This window comes from Nannobrachium achirus, assembly GCF_963921795.1.
Source record: "Nannobrachium achirus genome assembly, chromosome: 6".
Lineage (NCBI taxonomy): Eukaryota > Metazoa > Chordata > Actinopteri > Myctophiformes > Myctophidae > Nannobrachium > Nannobrachium achirus.
The window spans coordinates 70,342,303-70,356,641 of record NC_137815.1 but is presented as its reverse complement, the minus strand read 5'-3'; the positions used below and the strand labels follow the sequence as shown (position 1 = coordinate 70,356,641).

The 14,339-nt window shown below is 43.4% G+C and overlaps 2 protein-coding genes across 2 annotated transcripts in view; both read left to right on the top strand.

The window, feature by feature from the left end:
- The window catches only part of LOC308287266 (dedicator of cytokinesis protein 3-like), a gene marked incomplete at both ends in the record, with an annotated part of 375,412 nt that overhangs the window by 193,584 nt on the left and 167,489 nt on the right, over positions 1-14,339 (top strand).
- On the top strand, positions 4,814-6,466 carry LOC308286359 (CD166 antigen homolog; the record flags this gene model as incomplete). The annotated part of the gene is made up of 1 exon (XM_080727355.1): positions 4,814-6,466. One exon carries the CDS (start codon positions 4,814-4,816, stop codon positions 6,464-6,466), a length of 1,653 nt encoding a protein of 550 aa, XP_080583481.1.

Genomic DNA, 14,339 nt, shown 5'->3' with positions numbered 1-14,339 from the left:
ACTCTTACTGTACTGTAGTGATGATACACATCAGCAGTACATTACTGTACTGTAGTGATGATACACATCAGCAGTACATTACTGTACTGTAGTGATGATACACATCAGAACTCTTACTGTACTGTAGTGATGATACACATCAGCAGTACAGTAACTCTTACTGTACTGTAGTGATGATACACATCAGCAGTACATTACTGTACTGTAGTGATGATACACATCAGCAGTACATTACTGTACTGTAGTGATGATACACATCAGCAGTACATTACTGTACTGTAGTGATGATACACATCAGAACTCTTACTGTACTGTAGTGATGATACACATCAGCAGTACAGTAACTCTTACTGTACTGTAGTGATGATACACATCAGCAGTACAGTAACTCTTACTGTACTGTAGTGATGATACACATCAGCAGTACAGTAACTCTTAATGTACTGTAGTGATGATACACATCAGCAGTACAGTAGAACTCTTACTGTACTGTAGTGATGATACACATCAGCAGTACAGTAACTCTTACTGTACTGTAGTGATGATACACATCAGCAGTACAGTAACTCTTACTGTACTGTAGTGATGATACACATCAGCAGTACAGTAACTCTTACTGTACTGTAGTGATGATACACATCAGAACTCTTACTGTACTGTAGTGATGATACACATCAGCAGTACAGTAGAACTCTTACTGTACTGTAGTGATGATACACATCAGCAGTACAGAACTCTTACTGTACTGTAGTGATGATACACATCAGCAGTACAGTAACTCTTACTGTACTGTAGTGATGATACACATCAGCAGTACAGTAGAACTCTTACTGTACTGTAGTGATGATACACATCAGCAGTACAGTAACTCTTACTGTACTGTAGTGATGATACACATCAGCAGTACAGTAGAACTCTTACTGTACTGTAGTGATGATACACATCAGCAGTACAGAACTCTTACTGTACTGTAGTGATGATACACATCAGCAGTACAGAACTCTTACTGTACTGTAGTGATGATACACATCAGAACTCTTACTGTACTGTAGTGATGATACACATCAGCAGTACAGAACTCTTACTTTACTGTAGTGATGATACACATCAGCAGTACATTACTGTACTGTAGTGATGATACACATCAGAACTCTTACTGTACTGTAGTGATGATACACATCAGAACTCTTACTGTACTGTAGTGATGATACACATCAGCAGTACATTACTGTACTGTAGTGATGATACACATCAGAACTCTTACTGTACTGTAGTGATGATACACATCAGCAGTACATTACTGTACTGTAGTTATGATACACATCAGCAGTACATTACTGTACTGTAGTGATGATACACATCAGCAGTACATTACTGTACTGTAGTGATGATACACATCAGCAGTACATTACTGTACTGTAGTGATGATACACATCAGCAGTACATTACTGTACTGTAGTGATGATACACATCAGCAGTACAGTAACTCTTACTGTACTGTAGTGATGATACACATCAGCAGTACAGTAGAACTCTTACTGTACTGTAGTGATGATACACATCAGCAGTACAGTAGAACTCTTACTGTACTGTAGTGATGATACACATCAGCAGTACAGTAGCCTACTTTTACTTGCGCTGAGCTGAGTGAATATAATAAATAGAGTTATACAGTACGTGGTAACGTGCTGATTATGGGAGTCGTCGTCGTTATGGAACATCTGTATGGCGCGGCTGCACCCTGAAACAGGTAGCTTACACGCATATATATATATATATATATATATATATATATATATATATATATATATATATATATATATGTATGTATGTATGTATGTATGTATGTGTGTATGTATATGTATATGTATATGTATATATAAATATATATATATATATATATATATATATATATATATATATATATATATATATACAATATATATATTGTGTGTATTTTAACATATGCCCATGGGCATGCTGATATGCCCATATATGGAGATCTCTGTATCTATCGGTCCTTTTATATGGAGATCTTTTTATCCATATAGTCCCTGTCCCTTTTATGCCCATATATTGAGATCCCTGATGTCTTCAGTATATGCCCATAAATGGGCATGCGGATATGCCCCTAGCCTATATGGAGATCCATGTATCCATTAGCCATTGTCCCTTTTATGCCCATATATGGAGATCTCTTTATCTGTCAGTCCTTGTCTCTTTTATGCCCATATATGGAGATCCATGATATATATATATCCCAGTATATGCCCCTGTATGGCCTACTTGTGCGCCAGCAGAGCGCGCCTTGTAATTTATATAAGGCCGCACTTGTGTCACTCTGTGTTATTTCAAGGGTTTTCCCATTGAATGACGTCACCCTGTGTTTTTTCAAGGATTTTCCCATTGGATGTTACTTGAGCTGGTGCGATAACAAAGAAATAATTAAATGCTGTTTCTCTGCATATTCAACTCTTATGAACACAAAAGTAGCACATCTACAAGTTCTCACCCCCAAGTAGTCAGACACCTGACGCCTTGTCAAGGACCCTACTGCGTCACACGAGGGGACGCTTTGCGTATGCCTACTGCTTCAAGTGGGGGATGCTTTGGGTAAGCCCAGTGGTCTAAGAAGAAAGGAAAAAAAGTAATTCCTGAAGTGGGATTCGAAACCGCTATGTAAGGTTTACCAGCCACCCGACGTTACCTATCACGGCACTATCCACGACGGCGCCGCCGCCGCACGGAGGTGCCGGCACGTTAGTTTTACTGAGGTTTAAGGTTAGGGTTTGGGTTAGGGTTAGGCATAGTTTTACTGAGGTTAAGGTTAGGGTTTGGGTTAGGGTTAGGCATAGTTTTACTGAGGTTAAGGTTAGGGTTTGGGTTAGGGTTAGGCATAGTTTTACTGAGGTTAAGGTTAGGGTTTGGGTTAGGGTTAGGCATAGTTTTACTGAGGTTAAGGTTAAGGTTTGGGTTAGGGTTAGGCATAGATAGTTTTACTGAGGTTAAGGTTAGGGTTTGGGTTAGGGTTAGGCATAGTTTAGGTGGTCGGACACGTTACCTCCACGTTGCGTTAGAATCCTCTGCGTTGCGTTAGAATCCACGTTGTCAAAGTTAAAAGCACAAAAAAAAGTGACTTTTTCAGCCTGGATTGCTAGCTCAGTTGATAGGGCAGCATGGCTACGATCACTAAGGCGGTGGTTCGCGTCCCACTGACGGTAGATACATGTTCGAGTAAACATGTGTCGGCGCACTAAGACTCTCCCTCCGCGTATCTGGTATGACGCTGAAAGCTTCCCAACGCGCCTGCACGGGTGGCGCCGAAAGTGAGTCTGAAGTGCATCAGGAGGGTGAAGAAGTGGGAGTGAGAACGGGCTGGTGTGTCTGTGTTTACATCATCCAATGGGAAAACCCTTGAAATAACACAGAGTGACAAGGCGCTCTGCTGGCGGACAAGTAGGCCATACGGGGGCATAATACTGATGACATCAGGGATCTCCATATATGGGCATAAAAGAGACAAGGACTGACAGATAAAGAGATCTCCATATAAGGGCATAAAAGGGACAAGGGCTGATATGGATCTCCATATATGGGCATATCCACAAGCCCATATATGGGCAAATACTGAAGACATCAGGAACCTCAATATAGGGGCATAAAAGGGACAAGGACTAACGGATAAAAAATCTCCATATATGGGCATAAAAGTAACAAAGACTGATAGATACAGAGATCTCCATATATGGCCATATCAATGCCAATGGGCATAAAGGGAAAAGCTCGACATTTCTACGTGTCATTAGTTCGACTAAGGGTCAGCGTTGGGGTTAGGTTTAGGCATAGTTTTACTAAGGTTAGGATTTGGGTTAGGTTTAGGCATGGTTTTACTGAGGTTTGGGTTATAGGTTTAGGCATGGTGGTTTCACCAGGTTAGCATTCACCAGCGTCGAACTAATGGGACGTCGAACAAATGCTACGTCGCAATATCGACACACTCCCTATGCTAAAGACATCAGACAAGATCTCCATATATGGGCATAAAAGGGACAATGACAACAGATAAGCAAGACTGTGAACTCCCAATTGCTCCTGATGGGCAGGTTGGTGCCTTGCATGGTTTCCTCTGTGTATGAATGTGTGTGTGAATGGGTGAATGTAATGCACAATCTATGTAAAGTGCCTTGGATAAAGGGGCTATACTGTATAAATGCACCATTTAACATTACATTCCATTTATGGGCATGAAAGAGACCAGGACTGACAGATACAGATATCTCCATATATAGGCATAAAGAGGACAGGGACTAATGGATGCAGATATCTCCATATATGGGCATGAAAAGGACCAAGACTGACAGATACAGAGATCTCCATATTTAGGCATAAAGGGGACAGGGACTGATGGATGCAGATATCTCCATATGTGGGCATGAAATGGACCAAGACTGACAGATACAGAGATCTCTATATTTAGGCATAAAGGGGACAGGGACTGATGTTAGAGATCTCCATATATGGGCATAAAAGGGACAAGCATGACAACGTACCGGCACTATCACTCAGACATCAACGGGGAACTCCATTTATGGAGCTAACTGACATATCTAAGTCTGACATCACAGACATGACTGACATCAGGACTCCATATATGGTTATGACTGACTCATTGTGACATCACCGTGATGACTCTAGCACTGCGGCCAACCATATAAATAGCTGGAACAGTGATCTCAGAGGCACAGTACGCTCAGGGATTCTCCAACGACCAACCTCACACGACACAAGACTCGGGATTCTAGCAGCTTTTCAGATGAATTTCTCATCGTTCCTGTTGGCCGTCCTCCTCATCTGCGCTGGGATGCTTCACCAAGCGCGTGCCATGGAAACGGTCGTCGGCCTGTACGGAGAAACCACCGTGGTGCCGTGCGACGACACGACCGAAGACCACGACAAGCTGGTTCTCACCATGTGGAGATACCTGCAAGACGACGGCACGCCGGTCGTGTTAACCAAGCACTTCGACAAGGCGGCCGGCGCGCTGCAGGCCACGGACGGCGACGGCGTCCCCCGTGTCAGCATCGACGAGAGATCCCGCCTGATCATCAGCCAGAGCGCGCTGGCGGACGCGAGGCTCTACACCTGCGTGGTGGTCTCCCAGTACGATGTGCAGGTGCGCAGCTCCTCTGTCGTGGTCTACAGGACGGTCCAACCTCAGATCAAAGACAAGGCGGAACTCCTGAAGAAGGACAAGCTCACGGCTTTGGGAACGTGCGTCGTGAGCGGTGCACACCCTGCCGCCGAGATCACGTGGCAGAAGAACGGCCTGCCGCTGACCGCCGATGGGAAACGCGTCGTTGTCCTCTCCGCTGTGAAGATAGACCCCGCGACGGGTCTGTCCACCACTTCCTCCTCCCTCCGCTACGCGGCCACCAGGGAGGACGCGGGCGCCCGTTTCAACTGCCGGGCCGACCACAAGCTGGGTCCAGTGGAGTCTGATGACACGTGGACCTTTAACGTTAACTATCCAACAGAGACGGTGAGTCTAACGGTGACCCCCGAAGGGCCCGTCGTAGAAGGGGACAGTGTGACACTGAAGTGCCATGCGGACGGCAACCCTGCTCCCAGCAGCTACAACTTCCACCTGCCGGACGGACGGACGGATTTGGTGGAAAATTCGGACACCTACACCTTGCAGGCCGTCACGCGAGACGACGCCGGCGAATACAAGTGTTCCCCGGTGGGCGGCGAGAAGAAGTGGGAAGCTTCGCGACACATCGCCGTTAGCTATTTGGACCTGAGCCTGAGCCCCACGGGGAAGGTTCTGAAGACGGTAGGGGACCCCCTGTTGGTGGAGATGGACATGGACGCCTCCGGCGACGCCAAAGTGTCATGGACCAAGGACGGCGAGAAGACGGAGGCACCCGCGTTCAGAGAGCTGACCTACGCACACGCAGGCCTGTATGTGTGCGAAGCGTCCGTGGCCGGTCTGACACGTCAGCGGTCCTTTGAACTGGCCGTGGAAGGTGCCCCGGTGATCACCGGGCTGACCCAAAGCGACGGCCATGTGACCTGCGAGGCAGAGGGAGTTCCAAAACCCCGGTTCACGTGGAACGTCAACGGCTCAAACGAGGAGACCTCCTACGACGAGAAGATCGGCAAGGCCACCGGCAAGATCACGGTGGTACCCGTGGCAAGGCCACCGGCAAGATCACGGTGGTACCCGTGGCAGGCAGAGATGACCTCTGTTACCTGCAGCGTCAGCAACAGGCTGGGAGAGGACGCCAAGACCGTCATTGTGTCCCCCCCATCCATACCGGACGCCATGTTTTGGAGCATCGTTATTGGGGCGCCCATCGTCTTGAGTCTTGTGGGTCTTGCTTGTTGGTTTATCTACAAGAATAGAATATTCGGACGAGGAAGCTACGGCAGGACTGATGTGGAGAACGACCACCCAGCAGTTTGAAAAGAAATCTCTGCGTCAAGTTGGTCGGAACTGCCGATCCGACCGGTATGCCCATATATGGGCATGCCCATATATAGGCATATATTGATGGCATCGGGGATCTCCATATACAGGCGTAAAAGGGACAAGGTCAGACGTATACAGAGATCTCCATGTATGGGCATAAAAGGGACATGTGACAGGCAGGTCTGAACGGGTGTTGCATAACGGGGCGGGGCATGCAAATGTCTCGGCCTAATATGTTTTAAAAATAAATGTTTCCAAAAAATATATATAAGGATAAAAAATATATATAAGAACAGAAAGTTAATAAAAAAAAATAATAAAAAAATAAGAAACCTTAAATAAAGTGAACTTTTAGGAAATAGTGAAAATAGTAGATCTATAATTTAGCAGACACACAGACGATCAGCCAGGGCCAGGGTTGAAAACATCACCTCTGATCTGCTTAGTTTATCTGGGTGCAAAATAACCAAATCACAGAGCGTGAAACAGCGACACATCATGCACTGTACTACAGTGTTGTTTTTGACAGAACATTTTTGATTTAGTTTTAGTCATAGTCTTTTGAATAAAATGTCACTTAGTTTTAGTCATAATTTAGTCACCTGAAAAGTTTAAGTTTTAGTCTAATTTTAGTCGACTAAATATCATACGATTTTAGGCGACTAAATCTACAGTTGATTTAGTCAACTGAAATGTATTATGGCAGGCCTTGATGGCATCGTAATGACTTGGTTTACACTTGGTTGTGTAAATAGTTCTGAAATAGGTTCTGAAAATAGCAGATCTACAAGCTCACAACGCGTCACAGTGCGACACGGTGACGCGTTGTGAGCTTGTAGATCTGCTATTTTCAGCATGCAACACCTGAGAGCAAGCAAACATAAAATGATTCTCTTCTCCACTAGTCCCTCCCTAACGTTTTAGTCTAGTTTTTATTTTGTTGACTATATTTATATTTATTTTATAAATTGTCACTATATTTAGTCTTAGTTTTACTCATTACAGCTTAGTTGCAAAAAATGCAGTCGACAAACATTTTTCGTCATAGTTTTTGTCGACGAAATCAACACCGGTCATTATGACGAGTGTTCAGCCTACCACCTCCCCACACAATTTACAATATAAGGCATTAAGCAGTAGTAACCTGACTCCGCCAGATGGTGGCAGCAGTGCGTACCGCCCTACTTTACCATCTAAGAAGATATCGCCCGTAAAGTCCCAGACCGGACGAATCAGCGGCAGCTACGGGCGGGCTCTGAGCGGCTCTGAGCCAATAGAGTCTGACGGCAGACCATGTGGAAACCCAGGAGGCGGATTCTGGGTGTAACGTCATGCAGACAGGCCAATATGAGTGGTTGGAGTTGGCACTCGCAGACTGTGATAGACATCCAATCACCTGCTAAAGAATTTGAAAAAATGGCCCACCCCTTACATCGGGTCTGCCCGAGCAAGCCCAGATGGTAAAAGTAGGGTGGTATATGCAGTATACGCACTACTGCCACCATCTGGCAGAGTCAGGTTAAAGTGTTAGTTCACCTATTTTTGACATAAAGCTTTGTGAAATACTTGCCATTAAAATAGTGGTTACAAATGTATTAATTCATTACCAGAGTCCCGTGGTCAGAGTTCTGGTCAGTTTTAGATGAATATAAAGTAGTTCCGGTGATTTGGCAGGGGCTCATGGCCCAATCATTAAAAATAGATGAATCCACAAAACTAGCGTCATTTGTATTGTTGACCTATTTCTACCAAATAGACCAACTTTCGTTCAACTTTGACCCCTCTGTCACATGGTACTATTTTTTGTGTCCAGTATCACTACGCCGCTGCAACGTATTTCTCCCAAAACAAGGTGCTTTGCAGTCAGCTGAACAGAACGAAACCTCGCTCTATATGGTAGAAATAGGCCAACAATACAAATGACGCTAGTTTTGTGGATTAATCTATTTTCAATGATTGGGCCACGCCAAATGGCCCCCACCCCATTGGAACTACTTAATATTCATTAGAAACTGACCAGAACTCTGACCACAGGACTCTGGTAATCAATTAATACATTTTAACCACTGTACTAATGGCAAGTATTTCACACAGCTTTATGTAAAAAATAGGTGAACTAATAACACTTTAATTTAGCAGTAGCTCTTAATCCAGAGCGATTTACACAGTAATCAAGGACGGCACACGTTAATACATAAAATGCATAGAAATAGTAATCTAGGATCGTCGGTAAACCAAAAACCTATTGTCAGTCTAACAGTAGTATAGAGGGTATGCGTGTGACCATATATGGGCATATTCTGACATGCCCATATATGGGCATTCCCAGATCACACTTGCAAATTAATTACGTCCTTGCACGCTCTATGTCCATATATGGAGATCCCTGTCCCGATGTCATCAATATTAAAGGCATATCTGGGAATGCCCATATTTGGTAATGCCCATATACAGTATGGGCATGTTCTGCCAATCTCAACATGACACTGTTGAGATTGGGTAACTGGTCCGATATACTAACTGTACATCACTGGCCAGATAGCCAAGAATTGGTCGCATGTCGCCCTGAGGCGTCTTACTAGCCCATTTAGGCCTGAACACATTATGACGCAATATTTTATGCTTTAAATATAAAAAAATAGCAGATATACAAGCTCACAGCGCGGCACCGAGTGCTGTGCTGCGAGCTTGTAGATCTGCTATTTTTAAAAAATCGTGAAAATTTGAATTTTGACCCGATTCTATAAGTGTCTTTTGAATCCTTCTAAGATTTTTGGAAAAAACCTATGTTTCTATGTCAGCAATCTGGCCAGCCATTGTCAAAGAAAAGGTCCTTTTCACTCAACTGGAGCTCAGTTAGTCTGTTCTTGAGAGACTACTATGTCAGTGGTTCTCAAACCTTTTCATGTGAAGGACCCCCAAAATGATATTTGGCCACGGACCCCCATTTCAAAATATCTAGTTCCAGGGACCACCCAGAAGCAAAATTTTAGTTACAAACGTTCGCTTTGAAAATACATATATTCAAAGATTTGCACACATTTTCACGACTTTTTCAAAAATAGCAGATCTACAAGCTCGCAGCGCGGCACTCGGTGCCGCGCTGTGAGCTTGTATATCTGCTATTTTTCACTGGTTGAAGCATTCAATAATTCTAGGCCTAAATGGGTTACACAGTAGATAGTCATTGGTCGCAGAATTGGTCGCATGTCGCCCTGAGGCGTTTTACTAGTTAGAAAGCTGAAAAAAAAGATGAGGGTACAAGTTGTACCCTGCCCTGGTGCACTTGTATAGTGCCTTTATCCAAGGCGCTTTCCACTCTCCACTTCACTGTCATCTGTGAATTGACCCCCCCCAAAAAAAAGAAATCATGTGGGGACCCCCCTGTGGGTCCAGATAACCACAGGTTGAGAACCACTGCGATATGTCACACGCTCTGTTCAATACTTATACCCAGGGGCGTCACAAGGGGTAGGAAAGTGGGACTGAGTTACTGGGGCCCAAGGTGGAGGGGCCCTAATAACTTTATCTATTGAAAAATAGCAGATATACAAGCTCACAGCGCGGCACCGAGTGCCGCGCTGCGAGCTTGTACATCTGCTATTTTTGAAAAGTTGTGAAAATGCGTGAAAATCTTTGAACATATGTATTTTTTAAGCGAACATTTCTAACTCAAATTTTGCTTCTGGGGGTCCCTGGAACTAAATATTTTGAGATCGGGGTCCGTGGCCAAATACATATCATCTTGGGGGTCCTTGACATAGGTTTCTTGCACACATTTTCACGATTTTTCAAAAATAGCAGATATACAAGCTCGCAGCGCGGCACTCGGTGCCGCGCTGTGAGCTTGTATATCTGCTATTTTTCAATAGTTAACATTCATGGGGGGCCCACAGTGAATCCTTGTACCCAGGGCCCAGAATTTGGTGTGACGCCCCTGCTGACAGACCCCGCTGGTCCCGGCCCCGTCTGATTACCATATAGATGAGAGGTCTGGGAATATATAAGCTCACAGCCTTCTCAACGAGGGCAGCTTAACCGCTGTCGTCGGGCGGAAACCGTGTATGTCCAAAACCTTCCTTTTTCTTGTTATTTAAAAAACAATTTAACCCATTTAGGCCTAGGATTATTGACTGCTTTAACTATTGAAAAATAGCAGATATACAAGCTCACAGCGCGGCACCGAGTGCCGCGCTGCGAGCTTGTAGATCTGCTATTTTTTAAAAATCATGATTTTTTTTGCAAGTCTTTGAATATATCTATTTAAAAGCCAACATTTGTAACTCAAATATTTACTTCTGGGTGGTCCCTCGAACAACATATTTTGAGATTCGGGTCCGTGGCCAAATACCTGTAATTTTGGGGGTCCTTGACATGAAAAAAGTTTGAGAACAGCATGATTTAGAAGAAGGATTTAGAAGTCAGGTCAAAGATCAGGTCAAAGATATTCAAAGACTTGCACACATTTTCATGATTTTTCAAAACTAGCAGATCTACAAGCTCGCAGCGCGGCACTCGGTGCCGTGCTGTGAGCTTGTATATCTGCTATTTTTCTAAAGTTAAAGCATAAAATAAGTGGTTAAAATCTAGCACGACTCAGGACCGTTCCAGGTATTTGAGAGTTAAAATAGCGATCTACAAGCACGCGTCGTGTGCTTCTAGATCGGCTATTTTCACTAGTTTTTCACTAGTCTTGTATGATGAAGCAGGACTTTTTACTTTACGGAAAGACGTACAAATTTGAAACTCGGAGATGCTCGGTTTCTGCCCGACAGTGACGATATGTGTCCTCCTGATTGGCCATTAATTAACCTAGCAATTAAAGAGCCCCACTTTAATATTCATATCAGATTGTGGATGTATTGGCACCCCGGTTGATGAGAAGATTATGACAATTACGGTAATGTGAATGTTCCTGGTTGTCGCGCTTTCTCCAGAAGGGGCTCTGTGTGTGTGTGTGTGTGTGTGTGTGTGTGTGTGTGTGTGTGTGTGTGTGTGTGTGTGTGTGTGTGTGTGTGTGTGTGTGTGTGTGTGTGTGTGTGTGTGTGTGTGTGTGTGTGTGTGTGTGTGTGTGTGTGTGCGTGCGTGCGTGCGTGCGTGCGTGCGTGCGTGCGTGCGTGCGTGCGTGCGTGCGTGCGTGCGTGCGTGCGTGCGTGCGTGTGTGCGCGTGCGCACGTTTGCGTGTCTGCGTCTGTGTGTGTGCGCATTTGTGTGATGCGTCCGTGTGTGCGTGTGTGTGTTACCAAGTGGAATTGTTTGTAGAGAGGCTTAAAAAACTTGGACAATAAAAAACTTCTAATGAAGTGTCTAACTATAAACCCGCTATACTTAGTAAAACAAATCTTTATAGTCTGCTGATGGAGCGATTAACCAATCCTTAATTTAATCCCAAATCCTCCATACTTTGTCAAACTGACCCAAGCTGCCCGTGTATACGTGTTGTTTTCTATGTATGTTTGTCAGGAAACCCAATCTTCCCATCTCTTCACCCATTAAAACCAGCAGAGAAACAACCATGCTGGAGATTATGTGGATACACTGACCACGAACATGTATTTTGGAATTATCCAAAAATTGACAAGTATTGGGATGATGTGTGGTCGGTAATAAAGGAGATATTGAAATACGAAATACAGAAGACAAGTGTGGTGCTGTATCTAGGAAACTTGATGCAGGAATCTGTATCTGGTCAAGGTGCTGCTGGCACCTTGACCATCTCTCTCTCGACTAAGGAGTCCTTGGCTCGAAAACGTTGAAGACCCCTGTTGTACATAATATTAGACACATTTTTATGTACAGTAATGGCCAAACATGATCACGCAGTTAATACGACATGGCTGTTTGAAGTAAATTTGTAAATCAATATTTTCTCCTGGGTCAATTTTCGGCTAGACTCTTTAAAATACTTAAAAACAGTGTGCGTGCAACCATTACTCTTACTCTCATTATTTTGTATACATTGCTTTTAGGTGCTTTTAATTGCTTGCATTCCTTCATCCTCTCTGTTCATAACAAATGGCCCAGGGCCTACGGTTGAACACTTTCAGTTTTGTTAACACCAGCACACTGTGGTGCGATGATGTTGATTAATGTGCAGTTTTCGCTGTAAAACAATATAAATGAAAATAGAAGTTGGTCTACATACCGTACTGAAATAAACAGAATCCGGGGGGCAAAACCAAGTATGCTATAATAGTGCAGGCGTTTCGGGCAGTATTTTGATGGAATCGTGCACTTTATGAAAGAAGCATGAAATTTGGCACACAGTTAGAACATGCCATAATTATGGAACATTTTTGGCTATAGGGGCATCGCAGATTTGTCTTGGGAAACTTGTGGGAGCCAATCAAAGTTGCTCTCATAGACTTTACTATAGAGTAAAATAATACAAAAAATAAATATGCTTTAAGTAGCATGTGAGGGGTCAAACTAGGTGTTTTTCCGGATTCTGAATCCAATGCAAACATTTATTTTGCAGGAACACCATTCCTTGGGCTAAAAACGGACCCCATATAAGTGATAAAAGTATGGTTTAGTGATGAGTCATCACTTTTCAACAGTTTTGTGGTGGCCGTTTCTCGGAAAGGAATGTTTTTCGTGCAAAACAAATGCTTGCATTGGATTCAGAATCCCGAAAAACACCTAGTTTGACCCCTCACATGCTACTTAAAGCATATTTATTTTTTGTATTATTTTACTCTATAGTAAAGTCTATGAGAGCCCAACTTTGATTGGCTTCCACAAGTTTCCCAAGACAAATCTGCGATGCCCCTATAGCCAAAAATGTTCCATATGGCATGTTCTAACTGTGAAAATGTCATGCTTCTTTCATAAAGTGCACGATTTTTGCCTGAAACGCTCCCACTATAAATTCAGAGTTTAAAGGACAACTTTAGTTTTTTACAACAAGGGTTCATATTTTAGATTGTAATTAAAGAATATAAAAGATGAGTGTTAAATTGATTTAATTTAATTCTTTCAATTGTTTTAGAGATTCTTATTTCAGTGGTTGGGGGCATGCGTACAAGTGGCTAAATATGTAATTTTACACAGAATAAGCCCATTACCTAGATAAGATACAACTCAACCTTTCATGGTTGGATGTGACTTATGGGGGCTAGAAGTGTTACTGTAAATAGCAATTAAGAAACTGCTGGCTTATTGTGTCTAAAAATACATATTTAGCCACTCGTACGCATTCCCCACATTTTAGCACGGTAAACGCGATAAAACAATAAAACGAAGCAATTGAAAACATTTTAACACTCCCTTAAACTAAAATATGAACCCTTGTTGTAAAAAACTAAAGTTGTCCTTTAAGCCGCAACGAATCAAAAGGGAACAAACAAAAAAGTAAAACATTACTAAACTAGAAGTGGTGCTCTTCCCGAGCACAGGTCAGGTTATTGTGGGCCTCCTGGTGGCGATATAATAGACCAATATGTGAAACGGATGCCATATGTCCAAGGTCACGGTCAAGGTTGCTCACATGACGATAGAGATACTGTGTACCAATTAGCTCTGTATCTGAAGGAGTAATATAAAAAACGTGTTTTACATAAGTCGGCCTCCCGGTGGTGCTATAAAAGCCAGATGTGTAGCATGTAGACCTGCTATTTTCACAATAGAACCGTGTTATACGGTTCAACCACTTGAACCGCCAATACTTAATAAACTTGACCTTCCATTCTGTACTTAGTCTGCTCTTTTTCCCCTCTACACCAAACCTCTTTGGTGTAGAGGGGTGTAGAGGGGCTCACAATGCTGCGAGGCATTGTGAGCTTGTAGATCTGCTTTTTTTGGCTAACGTTCTCCGAATATGGACGCTAGGGTTCAAGTGGTTAATATAAAAAAGTTTCTATCACAC